We start from the raw sequence: 22,435 nt of genomic DNA on the forward strand, positions 1-22,435 counted from the left end.
GACAGTCTTGAAGGTGTATGGAGGAGGGCGTTCCCGGCAGGGAAACAGGTCTCAAGGCCCCCTGTTTGAGGAATACCAAGGAGAGGTTGGTTCGGTTGGTTGAATTAGTGAGTGGGAGACTCTCAGTAGGAGGTGGGGTCCCAGAGGGAGTGGGAGCAGCACCCTGGATGAGTGCCACCCACCTTGTAGGTGAATTAAAGACATCAGTGTTTATCCTAGAGGAAGGAATGGCGGGAGGAAGGGCAGGATTTGAGTTCCATTTTACAGTGAATACTGGTTGAGAAAGGAGTGAAGGGGAGCACCAGCAGAAGCAGGAAACCAGTTGGGAAGCTGTGGAAGTGGCCTGGTGAGAGATGGTAGTCCAGGCTTCTGTGGTGATGCTGTCAGTGGTGAGGTGAAACGTGACTGAATTTGAAGGTAGAACTGACGGGACTTGTTCCTCTCTGCTAAGTGCGAGGTGATTTAGCTGAGGTTTGTGTTCTTAGTCAGGATATGTTCAGCTGTTAATAACGGGAACCCCTGCTGTGGTGGCTCACACAGGTGGGAGTTCATTCTAAGACCAGGTGAGTCTGTGTGAGGAGGCTGAATGAGATGAGGGACGTGACCCCTTCCTTTCTAACTTCCTTTCTTTTCCCTCTTTTCCCCCTCCCCCCTTTCCTCCCCTTCCCTACACGCAATGCGGGGCTCCAACTCAGGACCCTGAGTTCAAGAGTTGTGTGCTCTACTGACTGAGCCACCCAAGCGCCCCAGTCTTACACTTAGTTTGTAAGCCCTGTCCTCATTCTTGCCCATATTTTTAAAAGTTGAGTAATTTGTCTTTTTATTGTGGAATTGAAATATGTATTTTGTATGGAATTTTTTATGTATTCTGGACACTTTTATGAGATATGTGATTTTTGAAACATTCTTCCTTTCTGTGAATTCTCTCTTCATTTTCTTGGTAGTGCCCTTTGAAAGATCAAAAGTTTTCAATTTTGATGAAGTCCAGTTTCTATATTTGTTTTTGGTTGCTGTGCCTTAAGAGTAAGAGCTATGAAACTTGCCAAACTCAAGGTCACAGAGATGTATTATTCCTGTGTTTTCTTGTAAGAGTTTTAGAGTGTTACATTTACATTGGATCCATTTTGAGGTAACTTATATACGGTGTGAGGTCAGGGACCTTCATTCCTTGGTGTGCGGCTGCCCAGCTGTCCCAGCACTTTCATCAGTAAGACGTTTCTTTTTCCATTGGATTGTATGGGAACCCTTGTTAAAAATGCATAGCCTGTAAGTGTATGCATTTATTTCTGGACTTTCAGTTCTTTTTTTTTTTTTTTTTTTTTTTAAGATTTTATTTATTTATTTGACAGAGAGAGTGTGAGTGAGCAGGAGAGCACAAGCGGGGGCTGGGGGGAGGGTGCAGCAGAGGCAGGTGGAGAAACAGACTTCCTGAGGAGCAGGGAGCATGATGAGAGGCTGGATCTCAGGACCCTGGGATCATGACCTGAGCGCAAGTCAGACGCTTAATTGACTGAGACATCCAGGTGCCCCTGGATTTTCAGTTGGTCTACCAATACAAGTACAGTCTTGATGACCACAGCTGTGTTCGGTTTATTTATTTATTTATTTATTTATTTTTAAGGGCTTTATTTATTTATTTATTTGACAGACAGAGATCACAAGTAGGCAGAGAGGCAGGCAGAGAGAGTGGGGAGGAAGCAGGCTCCCTGCTGAGCAGAGAACCTGATGTGGGGCTCAATCCCAGGACCCTGGGACCATGACCTGAGCCAAAGCCAGAGGCTTTAACCCACTGAGCCACTCAGGTGCCCCTGTTTTCTTTTTTTAAATCACAATTTCAAGTCATGAAATTTGAGTATTCCAACTTTGTTCTTTTTTAAGATAGTTTTGGCTATCCTGGGCCCTGTGAGTTTCTATATGGTTATGAGATCAGATTGTCAGAGTCTACAAAGATGCCAGCTAGGATTCTGGTAGGGATGGCATTGAATTTGTAGATTGGTTTGGGGATTGGCACCTTAACTATGTCAAGTCTTCTGATTCATGTACATTGGCAAAGTTTTTATGTAAAGAGTCAGAGAGGGGGCCATTTTTAGGCTTTGTGGGCACAGTCTCTCTCACAACCACTCAACCTGTGCCATGGTAGAATTAAAGCAGCCAGAGGCAATACGAAAATGGATGAGTGTGGCTGTATTCCAGTAACACTTTATTGATGACATTGAAATTTGAATTTCATATAATTTTCATATGTCACGAACTATTATTATTATTATCAACCATTTAAAGATGTGAAAACATTTCTTAGCTTGCAAATGGGAACAAAACAGGCAGGCTGTAGCTTGCGTATCCCTAGATTAAATATGATCGGACCACTTTTGTGAAGTATTTATTTCTAATTACTTTCTAAAGATTTTTATTTTTTTTTATTTGACAGACAGAGATCACAAGTAGACAGAGAGGCAGCCAGAGAGAGAGGAAGGGAAGCAGGCTCCCCGCTGAGCTGAGACCCCCCGATGCGATTCGGGCTCGATCCCAGGACCCTGGGATCATGACCTGAGCCAAAGGCAGAGGCTTTAACCCACTGAGCCACCCAGGTGCCCCATCTAGTTACTTTTTATTAACTAGTTTAAAAAATTATAAAAGTTACATATATATATCATAAAACATTTTCAAACAGCACAGATCTATCCTAGTCTCATACCCTAAAAATGACAATTATTAAACTTCTTTTTGTCTTTTCTGATTTTTAATGCATATTTAAGCATTTAAACATGTCTCTTTTTGTTTGCATTACCCTGAAATTACCCTGAATTTCTCCAAGAGCTTTAATATTGTAGACATTGTTCCATAGCTGCACATGTAATTTTTGATAATTGCTGTATAATAGTGTAGAATTTCCTGTTTGTTTATTTATTTGGAGGTGAAATTCACATAACATAAAATGAAGCATTTTAAGGTGTATGATTCAGTGACAGTTCATGGACAAGAATTTTTCTTTTTTAAAAGGACTTGGAACTGTAAAGGCAGAGGTTTTGTGTTGTCCTGACTTTCAAATAGCCTGCTGACATATTCTCTCCACCTAAGAGAGTCCCCACTCCTGCTGCCTCTAGTTCCCGAAAGTGAGCCAGCCATCTGCTAAACTACCTTGGAGTGGTTGGTCCAGCCTCAAACATTGGTCTTATTCAAACAAGAAGGAAAAACAAAACACTGCGTAAGACAGTGGTTAGCGTGCTGAGTTGACTCAGCTCAGGTGCTGGAGTGCGGGTCAGAGACATGATCTGCTGTAGATCCTTGCTGCTCCGGCCAGAGTTCGCTGTTGCTTGCGAGCTTATGAGGAGTACAGACCCTTTCCCCTACCTGGGATGTACTGAATTAGAGTCTGCATTTTGACAAGTCCTGCCAGCAATCTATGTGCACCCTGAAGTTTGAAGAGCTGCACTGGGGATGGCCGGGCTCCGTAGCTAGCAGTGCTGTCAGCATGTGGGAAGGAAGACTTGGGCTGCTTGTGTAAGGGCATTTCTGATGCAGTGTCACTTCTCAGTCCCAGGGCCATCAAGCATTCGTGCAGCCCCAAAGTGGATTGTAACCTTGGCACATGAGCCACAGTGGGCTGGAAGAGCTCCCAGGGGGAGTGGGGACTTAAGCGGGGACTGGACTTGATGACCTGGGAGGAGCCCTTCAGCCAAGTGCTGGTTTTACACCAGGCCGTTTTCTGGGCCCTGGGATTACAGCAGTGAGCAAGACCAATGGTGACGAATACGATGGAGAAAACAAAACAGTAAGGGGGAGAAGAGGTGTGCAATTTTATGTAGGGCCCAAGTGCACCGAGAAGGCTCTGCTGGAGGAGAGTGGAGGGAGCAAACCGTTTGGGTATCTGGGAAAAGAGGTTCAGGGAGACAACAGAGAACTGAGTATTTGAGGAATAGTAAGGAGGCCAGCGGCTGGAGCAAAATGAAGGGCAGAAATAGGAGATGAGGTTAGAGTGGTAGGAGATTAGAGATGAAGATCAGCCAAATGGGGCTTTGTGCCCAATGCAATAAGGACTTTATTCTGCCCAGATGCATACTTGTGTGGTGAAACAAGTGATCTGATTTAATGTTTCTAAACGATCACTTTGACAGCACCAAATGCTGGCATGGACGAAACTGGGTCGGTCACTTAATCATTGCTGGTGGGCATACAGAAGGGTATGTCTACTCTAGAAAACTGTCCGGCAGTTTCTTGTAGAACAGAGTGTGCAATCATTATTTGACCTGGCAGCTGGACTCCGACAGTTATACTGTTCAGCTCCAGACACCTGCCACAATTTAGGTGACTTCTAAGGAAGTCATGCCAGTGAAAATAGCCACTCTTGAAAGGGTGTAAACTCTTTAATATGTAACATTTTTGAAATCATGGGGTTTTAGGAAAGGAGACTAGATAAGAGGTCACCAGGGTTAGGGAGAGTGTGGTGGGTAGAGAGGAGGGGAGGGGTGTGGCTGTGGCTCTGGGAGAAGCCCTTGTGGTGATGGAAATGTTCGGTGTCTGTGGGGGATCCATAAACATACACAGCTGATAAAATTGTATAGAACTAAACACACACACACACACACACACACACACACACGAAGAGAAGACTTTTCATTTAGCTTAACCCATTGGTTTTTTGAAGCGCATCTTTTTAAGGTACTGATTGTTAACTGTATTTGGTTAGATCACTAGTAAGAAAGGCTTTATTTTTTATTTATTTTTATTTTATTTTATTTTATTTTATTTTATTTTATTTTATTTTTATTTGACAGAGAGAGATCACAAGTAGACAGAAAGGCAGGCAGAGAAAGAGAGGGGGAAGCAAGCTCCCTGCTGAGCAGAGAGCCTGATGTGGGGCTCGATCCCAGGACCCTGAGATCATGACCTGAGCTGAAGGCAGAGGCTTTAACCCACTGAGCCACCCAGGTGCCCTATTTTTTTAAAATATTTTTTATTTTTTTAAAAGATTTTATTTTATTTTATTTTTTTATTTTAGAGAGTAGGAGAGAGGAAACAGGGAGGGGAGGAATGGAGGGACAAGCAGACTTCATGCTGAGTGCAGAGCCCAACGGGGAGGATTGATCTCCCTATCCTGAGATCATGACCTGAGCCAAAATCAAGAATCCAGACACTTACCTGGCTGAGGCACCCTGTGCTCCAAGAAAAGTTTTATTTTGATGGTCCTTTTCTGTAACACGGACTGTGGATTGGGGAGTCTTAGCCCTTGTTCCCCCTAATCAAACAGCACTTTTTTTTTTTTTTAAAGATTTTATTTATTTATTTGACAGACAGAGATCACAAGTAAGCAGAAGGCAGGCAGAGAGGGGAAAGCAGGCTCCCTGCTGAGCAGAGAGCCCAATGCGGAGCTGGATCCCAGGACCCTGAGATTATGACCTGACCCAAAGGCAGAGGCTTTAACCCACTGAGCCACCCAGGTGTCCCAGTACTTTTATTTTTAAATTAGATATGGTACATAATTCCAAAGTGACTTCCGGTGTCTCACTCCTTCCTAAAATCTGTCCGAAGGAACTCTAACATTTTAGGGGCACTCACATTAGTACCATACTTGCTGCAAGTGAAGCGGCCATGGCAGGAGGCGGCGGGTTGGGGGGCTGTGTGTGTGGGGAGGCCTCAGTCCTGCTTGCTGGCTGGGCTGTGCAGGTGCCATTGGAAGGTACGTGTTTAGAGCCCGAAAAGCCCAAGACCAAGCAGTGTTTTTTGAGTCCTAGTGGAATCCAGGCCTTTCCCCTGCCAGCCCTCAACCCGGAACCACATTTTTTAAGCCAAGTTTTAAAATAATATGATATTAAACAATAAGAATTTGGAAGATGGCTTGAATTCCATTCTTAGACTTCATTCTCTGGTAGTTGTTTTAATGTGGTCCTAGTGTGCTGTTGGGGCCTGGCCTTTTTTATGCGCCTCTTTCAAATGCGTGTTTCTGTGTAGATCACTTCAGTACAGAAGAGGGGATGACTGAAGTTTGTTTGCCTTTTGAAGGTGAAGTTAACGTGATTGCATTTACCAAAGTTGGAAGAGTCCAGACTGCTTGCCCTGTTCATCCAGTTCCTGCTCAGAACAAGGCGGTTCCCTTTTTACCTTAATTTCCATACTTACTTTGCACGTAGAACAAACCAGCCTGACCTCTCTGTTCATCAGTCAAAGTTAAATTCCACGGGGGAATGAAGTGGTTGTGGTTTTCTTAAATTTCCCAGTTTGCTTATTGGACAAAGTAAGGTAGGAAGGAGGTGTTTCAGGCAGGGACCATAGAGTGTAAAAGAGTTGAGCTTGAAAATGTAAGACCTAAACTACTGAGTTATTCTGAGGGATCAGAGTTCCCTGAGGGCTGGGGAATGTGGACATCTGGGATGTAGCCCGAGGCTGTGTCCTGATGGGCTCGTTTAGATCAGGTTTGGGAGTGGGCGTCCCATGGCAGTGGTTTGTGCTGTGTACAAACCACTTACCACTTTCAGTAGGTAATACCTATTGCTTTCAGTAGGTAATACTGGAAGGATTATATTGTCTTTGTTGGGGTGTCTGTGGGTAAAGTCTGATCCCACACTTTAAAAATGTGGGTATTCTTCAGTGTGATAAAAGAGGGAGTGCTTTTTACAGGATTTGGTTACACTTGTCTGCCTTTTTAAGCAGGCATTTTTTAGGGTTTGACTCTGATGTCATAAAATTGTGTAGTTCTAAAAAAAAATTGTGTAGTTCTTTAATGATAGTGTGTCAATTTCGCACGTTTAGCTATGTTGGCAACGACAATGGGTTTGAGGAAAATGGAGCAGAATTAAAGTATTTGGTAGCAATTAGATGGTTTGTGTTTATGCTTCTCACACAAAACAAGTACTTACTGATTATTGTTTGAATTCTAATGGCGAGTTTAGGAACCGTTGAAAACTGCAGAACTTTGTGATTCTTGGGCTATCAGTTTTTGTGTGGAAAAGATTCAGATTTCTTCATTGCTAGCAAGTGATTGTGAATCTGGTAAGAATAAAAACTCGAAATATGTGTGCTTTCTTCTTAGCCGACCTTGAGGGAGTACTGTCTTCTTTTTCAGAATAAGATTCATCGAAGGTGCTGCTTAGAGACCTGATTGTCTAGAGTGTGGTGGGCTGGATTGCCCAGGCTCCAGCTCCTGTTCCCACAGCCCGTGAGCTCTAGGACTTGGGGATTGCGCCACTGCTGCTGTTTCTACTTTTTCTTTTTTTTCCATCTCTTGGTTCTAGAAATTTAGATTCAAAGTAATTATCACTTGTCTTCTGAATCCTATCTGTAAGACTGACTCAAGAGCTTTTGAGTCTGCTTTAATGTGTATTTTACTTATTCTTCTACAGAAAATGTTGACTTAATCCATTTCCGTATCGGCTTTTTATGAACATCTGTGAAGTGCAGGCATTGTGCTGAGTGCTAGGAACAGAGATGTGCCGTGGGCCTTGCTCTTAGTCTGTCGTCCTGGGGAGGCCACTGCCAGAGCAGTTGTTATCAGAGTGGCCTGGACGCTGGCTGGCGGGGCCTGGGAAGAGAGCCCCGGGGAATAAGACAGGCTTCCTACCAGGAACCCCGCGAAGAGGAGCAAGAGGGAAACCGACAACAGTAGAATGTATTTTTATTTTCTTGGGTGAGATCGTATTCTGTCCTTGACTTTTTGCTCGTTTCAGGAACATTTACTCCAGTTCTGGTGAGGGGCGATAGCGTTGGCTAGGTCTTCGTGAAGTCAGGCGCAGGCCTTGACAGCTGTGCTGTTTGTTGCTCACTGTATTCTTTCGGCTTATCCCATATATGAGGAGGGAGACAGAGTTCTTGTTAGGACTCGTATTTGTATCTAAAATGTTCCACTGGCCTGGCCAATTCTCCATCAGGCATGCATGTGATTAGTGTAAAGCTGGTGACTTTTTTCCTCTTTTCTGGTACCCTGATATGTGAATTCAGTTCATTTAAGGCCTTAGGCAGATTTTCACTTTAGAAGTCAAAAGGTAATGGATAGGTGAGTTAGTTTGCTTCCTAAATGCTTAAAACGGTCGATGTTCTTTAATTTTCTTGGTGGCTGTCTTACACTGGGTCAATTCTAATTTAATCTGGTTTTTTAAAGAAGAGAACATTTTAATTTTCTCATAGCACTCTCTTCTTTCTTCTTTAAACCGAGGTGTGATTTATGCTCAGCACAGGGACCTGGTTAGCGTCCAGTTCTGTGGGCTTTGATGAATGCATAGCTGTGTGCCTACTACACAGTCGGGGTTCAGCAGTTTCATCACCCCTTCAAGCTCCCCCTGCCTCTTTGCTGCCATACCTCTCTCCAGCCCCTGTAAATTACTGACCACTTCCTGTCCCTGTAGTTTTGTCTCTCCCAGGACATGCTAGAGATGGAATCTACCGCTTTGTGGCCCAGAGTCTGGGACATTGACACGCACCTTGTGTGTGGTAGCGTTCTGCTGAGCAGTGCTTCATCATGCACTTGTGGGGCTTTGTTCGTCCATCCGCTGGGTGAAGGATATTTGGGTTATTTCCGCTGGAGTGCTTTTGAAGTGGGTGGCTCCTGAGGATGGGAGGTGAGAACCCTCTGCCTCTTGTGGTCCCTTAGGGACCCTCCCATCCTGTTGGTTCTGCAATCTTCTTGTCTTTATTTGTACAATCAAAACCTAGGTGTTAGGCATGTTTGTTCTAGTTGGAGGGACTAGATGGGGAGATACCCAGGGTAAGCCGGTGAGGTGAGGCTTCCATTCCCATTTCATCTGTGAGAATGAAGGGGTATGTCTCTCCCTACCTGCAGGGAGGCTAAGGAATGGAATTTCTAATTGGGGGGCATGTGTCCAAGAAGGAAAAATTGGTGTTTGTGCGGATGACGGGCAGGAAGTCTGCAGTATTAACTTACTAGTAAAAGTCCTGTTCAGGAAAGAGACCAGTGGGAAAGACACACTCACCAGTCCCTGTAATGATGGACCCTAGTTGGCCAGTCCTTGGGAAGCCCCCTTCCCCCCCGCCCCCGCCACTTGCCATGAAGGAGGCGTCTCGCTCAGGCTCTGATTCCTTTCTTGTTGAAACCCCCGTCTGTTCTTTTTGGCTTCTGGTTCATCCTTACCCCTTTTCTTGTCCAGCCACATCTGAAGTGCCTTTTGGATGCCTTCATTGGATTGTACAGTTTGTAATAGCCTTTTCCTTCAGACACACTTTTTGGAGCCTGAGGGTTGCCCTGGGGATGAAATAGCCAAAGGTGTTCACAGGTTAGACCCCCACTGCCCCTTCGATAATGTAATTCCCTCAAAAACTAGTAGTCTTCCGGTTTGTTTCTAGTACAGTGTACTGGTAACCGCACTCAAATACTTCTCTGAATGTAGTTCTTCAGCCTGGTTTAATTTTGGGGTTCCTCTTTGGATCATCCCTCTGTCACCTGTTTTGAAGGTTACATACCTCGAAGGCATCTGAAGCTGTAAGTTTGGGTGGGAAGCAAGTTCCTTTACTCTGATCTTGAGTGGACTATTTGTCTGTGCAGCCCCAGAAGTCCTCGCAGGAGGCTTCTTCCAAGCTGTCTGGGTGTAGAAGCAGTCAGTCTCTCCCCAAGAGCACGAGGTCTGTCCTCAGTTACAATGTGATTTCGAGCAGTGGCGGCAGCTTGGTATGAAGAGTAGGGATAATGCTGTATTTCCCTGAATCATGTGCCCCCTGCATTGGTGTGCTCTTAGGCGAGTCACTGTCTGCATTGCAGTTTCTCCTTTAAAATGGGAGAAATGGGTGCATCAGGGACATCACCTGACTTTTCTGTGGAGACCTCTAATTCAGGAAGCCTTTGCTTGAGCTCATCTCTGCCTCCTTGAGGTGACCCCAGCCCGCCCCCCAGCGTGGAGTGTGGTTTCTCCGTGGCGGTCTGGAAGCGCTGTGGAATGAGTGACTGATGCGTGGACGTCAGTGGAGTGGCTAATTCAACACATACTCACTTCTCCTTTGTTTTCTTTTAGAAAGAAAGAACTCTCAGCCACCAAGAAAGACCGCGTGAACCATTGTCTGACAATATGTGAAAACATAGTGGCACAGTCACTCAGGTAATTGCACTTTGAACTTTCTGGTAAAAATTGAGACTCTATTTTTGTTCCTAATGGGCTAGAATATTCTTTGTCTCCCCAGGTTTCTTAAGAAATTTAAAGGCCCCTTTTCTCATATGTCTGGCTGTCACTATAAGATGTCATGTTTCCTTTTTGTAACTTACAAACAACAGTTGTAACCATTATGATAATTGAACAGGGTGTTTATATTTACTTAGCACTCTTACTAACTGTGAACACTGAAAAATCTTCTGGTTGGTATTTTAAATTATTGCAGTAATCGGAACAACAGGAGACTGTCCAATGACATGTTTTGCCTTTGCTTTTCATTGGCATCCTGTTGCCATTCAGGCATGTCCAGCCATGGCCGATGCCTGCTCACCTGTGTGTGGGGATCGCAGGGCCCTGGGCAGTGGACTAGGCCAGTCTCCCTTGCTTCATGTTTCTTTTGGGGTGAACTCAAGGCATCTTCTTTTGGGTCTTTGCTAAGTCTCTGCATTCTCTTTGCTTTCAGTTGTCTGTCTTTCTGTTCCTAGAGACTATGGATGGTAAGTATTCTAGGCCTCTTTTCTAGGCCTGAGTAGGAGACAGATGTGCCTGAGATTTCTGAATTCTGCTACTTGGTTGGATATGGGTGAAATACTTCTCTCCTTGGTTTTCTTTCTCTCGGAACAAATAATTCATGTTATTGTGCTGCTTGGAATCTGGAAAAAGCTCTTTCTAATCTGTTAGAATAGTAATCTGGATGGAAACTTAGTGACTCAGTTATTTTTAATGGCACCTTGCATTTGTATTTTATATTTTCAGTGTGATTTCTCATATAATAGCTCGTTTTAGCTGAACTTGTTCCATCGTTTGGGAAATGTGCTGGACGATTTCTGTTTCTCTCTAATTTGTAGAAATGTGGGAAGCAGATGAAATAACAAATGAGAGTATGTGCTGAAAATAAAAATTCTAAGTTAGCATGCTGTTGTAGAAAACAACACTGTGATAAAAGTACGGAAAAAAGCTTTGAATCCATCTCTGCTCCTTAGAAGCCAGCTGATTTTGGATAAATTTAACTTCTTTCTGTCTCTGTTGCTGCATTTGTGAACTGTAAGTCCTGATTTTTAGGGTTCTCGTGAGATCAGCTGACACTGCGGATGTGTGTTTGTTAGCCACGTGGGAGTGAGAGCTCTCTGCGGTCTTGACAGGTCTCGTCCAGAGCTCTCAGGTGTCACAGCTTTCATGTGAAGTGACTTCGATCCCTGACAAACGTTTGCTCTCCTGCCACAGAGTTTTGCTGCTCTGACCTCCAGCATCCAGGAGTCCAGGAACATTTCACTGTGAAAGCTTACGGATCCAGAGACAAGCTCTCTTCCACTTGGAATGCTTCCTGTTCTGTACTTAACATAGTTTCTTTTGATCATTCTCAGTAGAATTGATGTCAGCTTAGATTTTCATACTAGAAAAGTATGTTGGGATATCTTAGGATTGGTTTGGCTCAGTTCGCCAACTTAAATCAAAACGGTAGCCATTAGTGGTTTTCACAGGGGTATATTCCCTTTTTATGGAGTAATGCTGATAAGTCATACTTCTTATTCTACAGAAGGACATGTTGATGGAATGTTTTATGGATCTAGAGAGATCATCTCTGGTGTCATCAGATCAAAGAACAATTTATTTTTAAGATACTTTCCATACTTTGCAGGAATTTCAGAGTGTGGAGCTCAGGTAGATAATACACACACACACACACACACAATGTTTCATGAAATCTTTTTTTTTTTTTTAAGATTTTATTTATTTATTTGACAGAGAGAGAGATCACAAGTAGGCAGAGAGAGAGGGGGAAGCAGGCTCCCTGATGAGCAGAGAGCCCGATGCGGGACTTGATCCCAGGACCCTGAGATCATGACCTGAGCCAAAGGCAGAGGCTTAATCCACTGAGCTACCCAGGCACCCCTGAAATCTTTTTTATAGCTGACGTTTCCTGTGATCTCTCCTTGAATATAAATATAACTAAATCTTTGGTACATTTCTGTAGGTTCTGTGATATACTAACCTTTTTTCCAGTGGGGTTATTTCAGTGGTAGCTTCCGGAGTTTTTAACGTGGGAAGTCATCTAAAACTTCATGGATATTGTGACCATTAGTGTACTTCGGCTCCCAATTTGGTGGGCTGACTTACTAGTTCCTCAGTACGGGTCAGCATCATGATCATCCAGAAAAGTTGTCAGAAATACAGTAATGAAGATACTCACTGCCTTCTTTCCCAAACACACTTATATTTTCTGTTCACATGTGGTCTGGGAATTTGTTCTTTTTTTTTTTTTTTTTTGGTCAGAGAGAGTGAGCACAGGCAGACAGAGTGGCAGGCAGAGGCAGAGGGAGAAACAGGCTTCCGCCAAGCAAGGAGCCCGATGTGGGACTCGATCCCAGGATGCTGGGATCATGACCTGAGCCGAAGGCAGCCACTTAACCAATTGAGCCACCCAGGTGTCCCTGGGAATTTGTTCTTAACAAGTCTCCTCTCAGGAATACCTAGGAACCCTTATCTAAGTGTGTACACCTTCATAAAGTGGTTGGGTAAAAATAATTATACAGAAGTCTTTAGGTTTCCTATATATTAGTGTAGGTCAGTCAGAAAATATCAGGGTTCAAGATCTAATTCACAGTGGCGCCAACATAGAAAATTTCAAGGAACTGACAAGAAATCCACAGAAAATATGTGGACTGCTGTTGGCTTTCCTGAAGGGTTTAGATGACTACATTGCTTCCTAAGTGAAGACTTTTTATCATAAAGCTGAATTTTCTCTAAATAAATCCATAAATTTAAATAGCCTTGATCAGAGTTCTAGTAGGGGTATTTTTTAAGTCGTTCACCTGCAAGAATAAATACATGAATGTTGCAAAGAAAATTTGACAGGTCAGCAGTATGGTGCGAGGGGATACAAGATTAAGTTCGCTGTCAGATATGAAAGAAGGTATGGGATAGAAAGGAGAGTGTATGTGTGCATCTCTGTGTGTGAGTTTATGGTAAAGATAACATTTTGTATCAGTAGTAAAGTGATGGATTATTGAACCAAATGACTTGAGGAGAATTATGTCTGTGCCTCATATTGCAAACAGACCTAAATGTCAGGTTGATTACTTAAATGTAAAAAACAAAGACAAAAACAAAAAAAAACTATTATTAAAAAAAAGGATTTTTGATTTTAGGAAGAGGAAGGCTAATAATATAAAGGAAAATATTGTTTTGACTGGAATATAGTTCAGTATGTCAAAATCCACCTTAAACTTGAAAGTAAATTCAACTTGGGGATAGTATTGACAGCATGTCAAAGGCAATTATAAATCATTAAGGAAAAGACTATCAGCCTAATAGGAAAGTAGGCAAAGAACATGGCCAGGTAGTTCAGAAGGTAAGAAATATGTGTGGGCCAGTGAACCTGACAGCTGACATGTATTTTTTGTTTCCTGTGGGAAAATATTCGTATTTACTAGTCAGGGGAAAGAGACTAAAACAAAAACAAGATTAGCTTCTATCTGTCAAATTGACAAACATTAAGAAATACTAAGGATTTTTGTCAGACGTGAGGCAACCTTTCTTTAAAGGCAGTTTGACAAAAATATCAAGCTTCAGATGGTCATCTTTGTGGCAGTGTCTCCTGAGGATGTTATCCCTGGGAAAGTGTGTGACGATGTCAGTGCAGTATTGTTCATCCATTAGAAAATTAAAAATAATCTTAATGACTTATTATTTGGGGAATTGAAAAAGTAAAATATACTTATAGAAGGGAATGTTAATTAACTTTATAAAAGGTGATTGTTAGAAATGTGTATTTGTGACCAGAAAATTTATTAATACTATATTAACAACTTAAGTTTAAAATATTAAGAAAGATATTTGCTCTGGCTAAGATAAATACCAAAGACAGATTTACTTTCCTGCCTAAGACAATTGATAATGGGTAAAATATATGTGACAGTGGTTTTCCAGACATCAGGTGAAGAGCAACGGCAGTCCTTGAAAAATGGAAAACTAGTGTGGGAGCCATATGACTTCTTCCTATTACTGTGTGGAAGGAGTCTTGTGGGGAGGGGAAACCCAGGCAGAGCCATGGGGCACATGGTTAAGGAGACAGACAGAGCTGTTAGCTACAGCCAGCTGGGGAGAGTCCTGGAGAAGAGAGCTACACAGAATGATCCCTGGAGCCTGTGGAGGGACTGATCCTTGAGTCTTTAGCTCCTATGGAAGTGTGGGTGCCTTTGAGGACACGGCTTCTGGCTGGGGTAGGATCACCTGGAAGGATTAGGAGGAACACTTGCTGGAGTTCACACCTGCTCACTCAGCCACGGTGGACAGGTGTCCTTCCTGGGCCTTGGCTGGGGTATACAGAAGGCTTTGTCCTCATGGTGGGGCTGACTTAGCCCTGAACTAAGATGATATTCTGGTCCTGCCTGATAAAGCTTATAGGCAAAACCTGAGATCGTACTCTTTCATAGTAACATAATTGTTTCCCAGAACAAAGCTCAAGAGTGTTATATAGGAATTCAGTAGTATATAGTGCCCAACGAGGTAGAAGTTACAGGATCCAGCATTCAGCCAAAACTTTTCAGGAGTGAAATAAGCAGGAAAATAAAATTCTTAGGGGTCAGTTGAAACTGACTCAGAAATTGCACAGATGGTAAAGTTTGTACAAAACCATGAAAACAGTTCCTTTATTTTATGTACTCGAGAAGCTAGAAGAAAAAGATGGAATGTGTTACGTAGAGGACAAGACATTCAAAAGAGCTATGTTGGAGGCCCCTGGGTGGCTTAGTGGGTTAAGCTTCTACCTTTGGCTCAGGTCATGATCCCAGAGTCCTGGGATTGAGCCCCGCATTGAGCCCTGCATCGGGCTCTCAGTGGGGAGCCTAGTCCCCCCCCCCCCCCCCCCGCCTGCCTCTCTGCCTACTTGTGATCTCTCTCTCTGTCAAATAAAAAAATAAAATCTTAGGAAAAAAAAAAAGCTACGTTGAACCAAGCTGAGAGTGCCTACAGATTTCTTGCTGGAAACCATATGCACCAGCAGTCAGTGGGGCATCGTTTGTAAAGTTGTGGAGGGAGAACACTGTTTGACTGCATAGCCAGTCAGTCTGTCTCTCAGAGGTAAAGTAAAGACCTTGTCACGTATGCAAAAGCTGAAACAGTTTATGTCCAGTAGGCAGCCGCTCTAAGAACTAGTAGAGAAAGTGTTTCTGGTAGAAGGAAAGTTAATATCAGAGAGGAAGCTGGACCCACACAGAGGACTGGAGAGCCGGGAAGTGGTGACCGAACCATGTGACTGGAAGACTTGCCCCCTCGTTTTTCATCTCTTCAAAAGTTAATGGATTGCTTGCAGCAAAAATAATAACCGTGGATTTGGGGGCTTTATGACAGGTGGAAGCAGAATGTGGGACAACACTAGCATGAAGGCTGTTTCATAGCTCGTGGTCGGCCAAATAGTGCCCCTGCCCCCAGAGATGGCAGGTCCTAATCCCTGAATCCTGTGTAAATGTACCTCAAAGGGAAAGGGTCTTCCTGGGTGTGATTAAGTTAAGGGTTGTGAGATGGAGAGATTATCTTGAGTTGTCCTGGGGCACCCTAGATGTAGCCACATGTATCCTTAGGAGAGGGAGGCAGAGGGAGGTCTCTCTCTCTCACACACACACACACACACACACACACGCACGTGTGTGCACATATGGCAACATGAAGATGGAGAAAGACAGGCATGGAGATCAGGCCATAGACTGAGGGGTGCCAGCCACTGCCATACTGGAAGAGGCAAGGAGCCTGTCTCCATTGGAGTTTCTGGAGGGAAGTACCTTGATGTTTGGCCCAGTGATACTGATTTTGGCCTTCTGGCCTCCAGAACTGTGAGAAGGCTGACACCTGTGGTTTTCAGCCACCCAGTTTCTTTCTTTCTTTCTTTCTTTTTTTTTTTTTTTAAGATTTTATTTATTTGACGGCAGATCACAAATAGGCAGAGAAGCAGGCAGAGAGAGAGGAGGAAACAGGCTCCCTGCTGAACAGAGGCCCCTGGGGTCGATCCCAGGACCCTGGGATCATGACCTGAGCCAAAGGCATAGTCTTTAACCTACTGAGCCACCCAGGCGCCCCTTCAGCCACCCAGTTTAGAAGCTGGTTACAGCAGCCCCAGAGCCCAGTACTGTTGTTCGTTTCTTATGCTGTATGTGAGGTGGTATAATACCATTAAGGCAGAATGGGGTAAATTAAAGATATAGACTATAAACAGGGCAACAGTTGAAAGCGCAACAAAGAGTTATAGCTAATGAACCAGAAAAGGAGATAAAAGGGGTTCCTAAAAATACCCCACAGGAAAGCAGAAATAGGGGAAAGGCAAATAAAGAGCACCTGGGGTAAGAAGGAAAGAAATAGTATGATGGTAGATTTAAATCTGCTTACGTCAATAATGACATTAAACAGAGAGACAAGTTTTTTCAGATCTGAGACCTCGCATATCCCGCCTACAGTAAACCCATTTTAAGTATAAAGGCGCAAATAGCTTAAAAGTTAAAGAAGGTGGCTGACCACGCTAGCACTGATCAGAATGAAGCCGGGGTGCTTGTGTTAACATCAGACGGGGGATTTCTAAGTAAAAGCTAGTACCAGAAATAGGATGGTCACTTTTATAATGATCAAGGTGTCTGGTTCATCAAGGAAGCATAACAATCCTAAATGTTTATGTAGCTAAGGACAGAGCCTCAAAAATACATGAAGCAAAACCTGATTGAATTGTAAGGAGAAACAGCCACAATTAGAGACTGATTTCAATAGCCTCTCTCAAACATTTTTAGAGCAGCAGACATAAAATCTGGGTCTGGAAGACTTGAACAACACTACCCACCCATGTGGCCTGGTTGGTATTTACAGGCACTCCAGCCAGAGCAGCAGAAGACACGCTCTTCTCAAGTGCTCATAGCATACTTGCCAAGAGAGACCCTCTGGGCCATACAACAAGTCTCTAAATGGAAAAGGATTCATACACGAGTATGCTGTCTGACCTCGATGCCATTACAGTGGAATCTGTTCCAGAAAGATAGTCTGGGACACAAGGAGCTCATTTCCTCATGACCCATGGATCACAGAGGAAGTCAAAGGGGAAATCTGAAAGCATTCTGAATTGACCAAAAATAAAAGCAGAGGTTTTTGAAAGTTGCGGTATGCTGCTGCAGCATGTCTGAGGGAGGGTTGCAGCACTTGGTGCCTGTTGTTTCGAAAAAAAGGAAAGATCTTAAAGCAGTGACCTCAGCTTCCATGTCAGGAAACGTGATGAACAAGCGCAGATGAAACACCAATTTAGCAGAAGAATGGACAGAGAGCAGAAGTCAGTAAAATAGAAAATAGAGAAGTCTGTAGAAGCTCAATAAAGCCAGAAGTGAGTTCTTTGAGAATGTCTGTAAGATTCATCAGACTGACTGACCAGGCAAGGAGTGAAGTAACACATTACCAGTGTCCAGAGTGAGGGCGATGAGCTTAATATGGGTTCTGCAGATATTGACAGGATTATAAGGGAGTATTAGGAACAACTTTATGCAACTGTTGGACAATTTAGGTGAAATAGACAGGTTTCATGACAGACACATTTCTAAAGCTCTCTCAAGAAGAAATCTGTAACCTCATTAGCCCAGTGTCTGTTTTATTAATAAAATTTAAAAATCAATATTCAGTCTGATTATTGGAGAACTTTTATGCATGGTTCGAAATGGTATCTGAACTTGCTTTTATCTTTTTTTTTTTTTTTTAAAGATTTTATTTTCATTTGACAGACAGAGATCAGAAGTAGGCAGAGAGAGAGAGAGGAGGAAACAGGCTCCCTGCAGAGTGGACAGCCCGATGCGGGGCTCGATCCCAGGACCCTGGGATCATGACCTGAGCCGAAGGCAGAGGCCCCAACCCACTGAGCCACCCAGGCGCCCCGCTTTTTTCTTTTAATTGAGATATGATTGACCCATGACAGTGTGAGTTTGCGGTTGACAGCATGTTGGTTTGATGCTTGGATGTACCACAGTGTGAGGCCACAGTAGTCTTAGCTGACACCTGTGTCGAGTCACAGGATTGCTGTTTCTTTTCTGTATTGACAACAGGTAAGATCTGATCTCTTAGCAACTTTGAAGTTCATAATCCAGTGTTACTGATTATAGTCACTATGTTGTGCATTGGATCTTCAGAATTTATTTGTTACTTGCAAGTGAACCTACTTCTAACTGTGGGTTTTATAAAGTCTAAACACAGATAACATACCACTGATGAAAATTTTGTGTTTGAATTGAGATGTGTTGTAAAAAAGATTATGTCTATCAATAATTTCTTCATATTGATTTCATATTGAAATAGTCATATTTTGGATATGTTGGATTAAATGAAATATATTATTATATTTATTATTTTTAAGAATTTGTTTATTTGTTAGAGAGTGAGCACAAGCAGGGGGAGCAGCAGGCAGAGGGAGAAGCAGGCTTCTGTTGAGCAGGGAGCCCGACACGGGTCTTGATCCCAGGACCCCAGGATCGGGACCTGAGCAGAAGGTGATGTTCAGCTGATGGAGCCCCCTAGGCACCCCTAAATGAAATTTGTTACTAAAACTGATTTTACCTGTTTCTTTTTATTTTTGATGTATCCATTAGAAAGCACAAAGTCAGACCTGTAACTCATGCTGTGCTTCTGTAGCTAAGCACTTCTTTGGGCAGCATTTGAATGCTGTGCCCACCTCTGGGAGGCCTTGTGGATCACAGCTGTGGTCTGCCTGGGTGAGGTCTGACATGCTGCTGGGTGGCGTGTTTTGTGTCTTGCTTGTATTTGTCGATCATTGCTAAGGTGGTCCTTTGGATTCTCTTAGGCTTGTGTTTCTTCTGACTGTTGGTAGTAATTAGGACATGGTGGGAAGGGAGCATTGACCCCCATTTCAGAGTATTCCAGGCTGAGATGGTAAAACAGCAGTTGGATTTTGAGGATTCAGAAATAACAGCATTATACAGGGGCCGTATTACTGGCTTTCAGTTCTCCGTGGTGCTGTGAAATCAGTTTCTCGAATGTGGCCCGTCAGCCTGTCTCTGTCTTGGCTGTGTTCAGCCACGTGGATCGTGACAGCCCAGACCAACTCTCTCAGACATTTCAAAATCACTTGCAAGCATTACATAGTCTCTAGTCTTCTCAGGACTGAGCTAGAGGAGCAAAACCACAGCCTGGCCGTGGTCTCGTGTAGTCTACAGTGCAATATGGCTTTGCTTCAGGACACATCGAAAGCATGATTTAAAAGGCATAAAACAGGGCGCCTGGGTGGCTCAGTGGGTTAAGCCGCTGCCTTCGGCTCAGGTCATGATCTCAGGGTCCTGGGATCGAGTCCCGCATCGGGTTCTCTGCTCCGCCGGGAGCCTGCTTCCTCCTCTCTCTCTCTCTGCCTGCCTCTCTGCCTACTTGTGATCTCTCTGTGTCAAATGAATAAATAAAATCTTAAAAAAAAGAAAAGGCATAAAACAGTTATATTGGTGTACTGTGTTGAGGATTCCAAGCATATTGTAAGAGTAAAAGTAACCTGTTGGCAGAGAGCAGGGGGCTATCTGGGAGTGAAGCAGTGTCTTTTTTGCCTCTTTTTTTTTTTAAAGATTTTATTTATTTGTTTGACAGAGAGAGATCACAGTAGGAGAAAGGAAGGGAAGAGATCACAGAGAGAGAGGAAGGGAAGCAGGCCCCCTGCTGAGCAGAGAGCCCGATGTGGGACTCGATCCCAGGACCCTGAGATCATGACCCGAGCCGAACAAAACCCTTAAAAAATGAAATTTGTATTGCAAATACAATTTCTTTTTTTAAATAAACTTTTACATTTTAGGATGGCTTTAGATTTATGGAACAATTGTGAAGAGAGTATAGAGAGTTCCCCTGTACCCCACATTCAGTTACCCCAGTTATTAGCATCTTACATTACTATGGCATATTTTTCACAATTAATAAATCAGTATTAATACAGTTATCGACCTTCATTTTTTCATAATGTTACTTTTCTTATAGAATCCCATATAAGATACCAGATGCCTCATTGCATTTCGGTGTCATGTCTTTGTAGGTTCCTCTGGGCTGTGACAGTCTCTCTCTCTCCTTTTTTTTACTTAGAAATTCTCCAGAATTTCAGAAACTTCTGGGCATCGCTATGGAACTTTTCCTGCTGTGCAGTGATGATGCAGAGTCAGATGTCCGGATGGTGGCTGATGAGTGCCTCAACAGAGTCATCAAAGTAAGCCCATGAGCTGCGCTCTCTGGACCGGACTTGTGGATGGGGGAGTAGCTGTTAAAGTACCTTCCTCTGTCTCCAGTGCCATGGTCCCTCTGGATGTTTGTGCTTGTTTCACCTGGCGTGTGCTTTGGCGGAGCTCGTATCTGCCTGTGTGCTTGCTACCCCTGCTCTGTCTGTGTCGTGCATAGGTCACAGGGGCACTGCTGGGGATTGCTGGGTGTTCTTGAGGAATATGTCACTAAGGCACCAACTTTTGTTTGGGCAGAGCCTAGAGCAGCCACTAGGCCCTGGGAGGGGCAGGAGACGGGTTAATGGACTCCCATTTGTAGTTTCTGTATGGTGTGTCTGGACTCTCTTCCTTTGTCTGCTTTCCCGGCCCCTGCAGAGACCTCCTCAGGAGACAAGGCTCCCATAAGACGCTCGCTGGGGCTGGTGTGATGGGGCTGGGGGGAAGGAGTTCCCAGAGCAGGATGGCAGAGCCAGAAAGCCAAAGTGCTTGGGCCACAGGCGAGCTAGGGAGTGGAGAGGAAACACCGTCTTCTTCCCCTGCTGCTTCCTGAGGCTGACTTTGGGGCCAGGACCACCAGAGCTTTAAGCTCCTGTTTACTACTGTGCTTGAAGATAAAATCCTTCTTCCACAGTTCTTTTTTATTTTATTTTATTTTATTTTATTTATTTATTTTTTTTTTTTAAAGATTTTATTTATTTATTTGACAGAGAGAGAAATCACAAGTAGGCGGAGAGTCAGGCAGAGAGAGAGAGAGAAGCAGGCTCCCGCTGAGCAAAGAGCCCGATGCGGGGCTCGATCCCAGGACACTGAGATCATGACCTGAGCCGAAGGCAGCGGCTTAATCCACTGAGCCACCCAGGCGCCCCATCCACAGTTCTTAATGTATTGGAAAACTATCCTTGTTTTTCTCATTCTGCCCTTTTCCTACTTTGTGTCCCCATGTCATCCTGGTCACCTTCTAGGCCACCTTTGTCAGTGATGGGGCTTTCAGGTTGTGTGTGCAGACTCATAGCGCCCCTGTTGTCGGGACGCCGGCGTTGGGGTTAGCACTGTACATCTCCCCAGAATTGTTTTTTCCTTGTTTCTTTCTCTGCAGGGATTCTTGTTTATTGGACCTTTGTAATTTTCTTATTTTTCCCCTGCGGCTTCCACTTCCACCCCTGAAATTTAGATAAGTCTTAGAGAAGAGCCTGCATCTCTTCATTTCCCTTGCAGGCTCTTTTCTTAGTAATTCTCATATGGCCAGATAAACCAAGGACTACAAGCTAACGTAGATTAGTGCCTATTTCCCTTCTCGTTAGGATCTCAAGAAACAAAACGGTTCTTTGGAGTCCTTCTCAGGCCTTTCTCTGGAGAGTGGTTATGTTTTACATTGGCCAAGTGGTTACCCTTCCTTTCTCCTTCACGGGCCCTGCCTTCCTCAGCAAGAGGATCACTCCCCCTTCCTGCTCAATTAGATTGAGGCCCTCTGCCAGGCAGATAGGGCATACACGAATTTTGGAGTCAAGGAGACCTGTGTTTGAATCTTGCCTCTGTCCCCTACTCACTGAACAACTTTGGGAAATGTATTGATTCTGTGAGTCTCAGTTTCCTTCCCTGCAAAGGGAGTCAGACAGAGTGCGGTGCTATATGTGAGTGTGTGTGAGGATCAAAAGCGGTGTGTTTAGCACCATCCTGGCCAGTCAGTGGTCCTCCAAGTGGTGAGAAGGACTCTTATTAATAATGAGTCTTTTTTTTTTTTTAAATGAAATTCAAAAAAGTTTACATTTTGTATTTATTTATTTATTTAATTTTTTTTTTTTTTTAAGATTTTATTTATTTATTTGACAGACAGAGATCACAAGTAGGCAGAGAGGCAGGCAGAGAGAGAGGAGGAAGCAGGCTCCCTGCTCAGCAGAGTGCCCAATGCGGGGCTTGATCCCAGGACGCCGAGATCATGACCTGAGCCGAAGGCAGAGGCTTTAACCCACTGAGCCTCCCAGGTGCCCCTACATTTTTTATTTATAAATAGATTTACTTACTTATTTCTTAGAGAACATCATGAGCAGGGGGAGAGGGAGAGGGAGAAGCAGACTTCCCACTGAGTGTAGAACCCAGTGGAGGGCTCTATCCCAGGACATTGAGATCATG

At 43.8% G+C, this 22,435-nt stretch overlaps 1 protein-coding gene across 5 annotated transcripts in view; it reads left to right on the forward strand.

The window, feature by feature from the left end:
• Positions 1-22,435, forward strand: part of HTT (huntingtin) — a 137,883-nt gene that overhangs the window by 3,159 nt on the left and 112,289 nt on the right. For all 5 annotated transcript variants that reach the window (XR_004283340.1, XM_032333674.1, XM_032333675.1 and 2 more), the window contains 2 exons: positions 9,954-10,037; positions 20,175-20,295. Coding sequence is in view for 4 of the 5 variants with exons in the window: in XM_032333674.1 (XP_032189565.1) it covers positions 9,954-10,037; positions 20,175-20,295 (205 nt within the window). In the remaining variant the exon portion in view is untranslated. Of the gene's footprint in view, positions 1-9,953; positions 10,038-20,174; positions 20,296-22,435 lie in introns of those variants that run through there.

The sequence above is a fragment of the Mustela erminea genome, chromosome 2, assembly GCF_009829155.1.
Source record: "Mustela erminea isolate mMusErm1 chromosome 2, mMusErm1.Pri, whole genome shotgun sequence".
Taxonomy (NCBI): domain Eukaryota; kingdom Metazoa; phylum Chordata; class Mammalia; order Carnivora; family Mustelidae; genus Mustela; species Mustela erminea.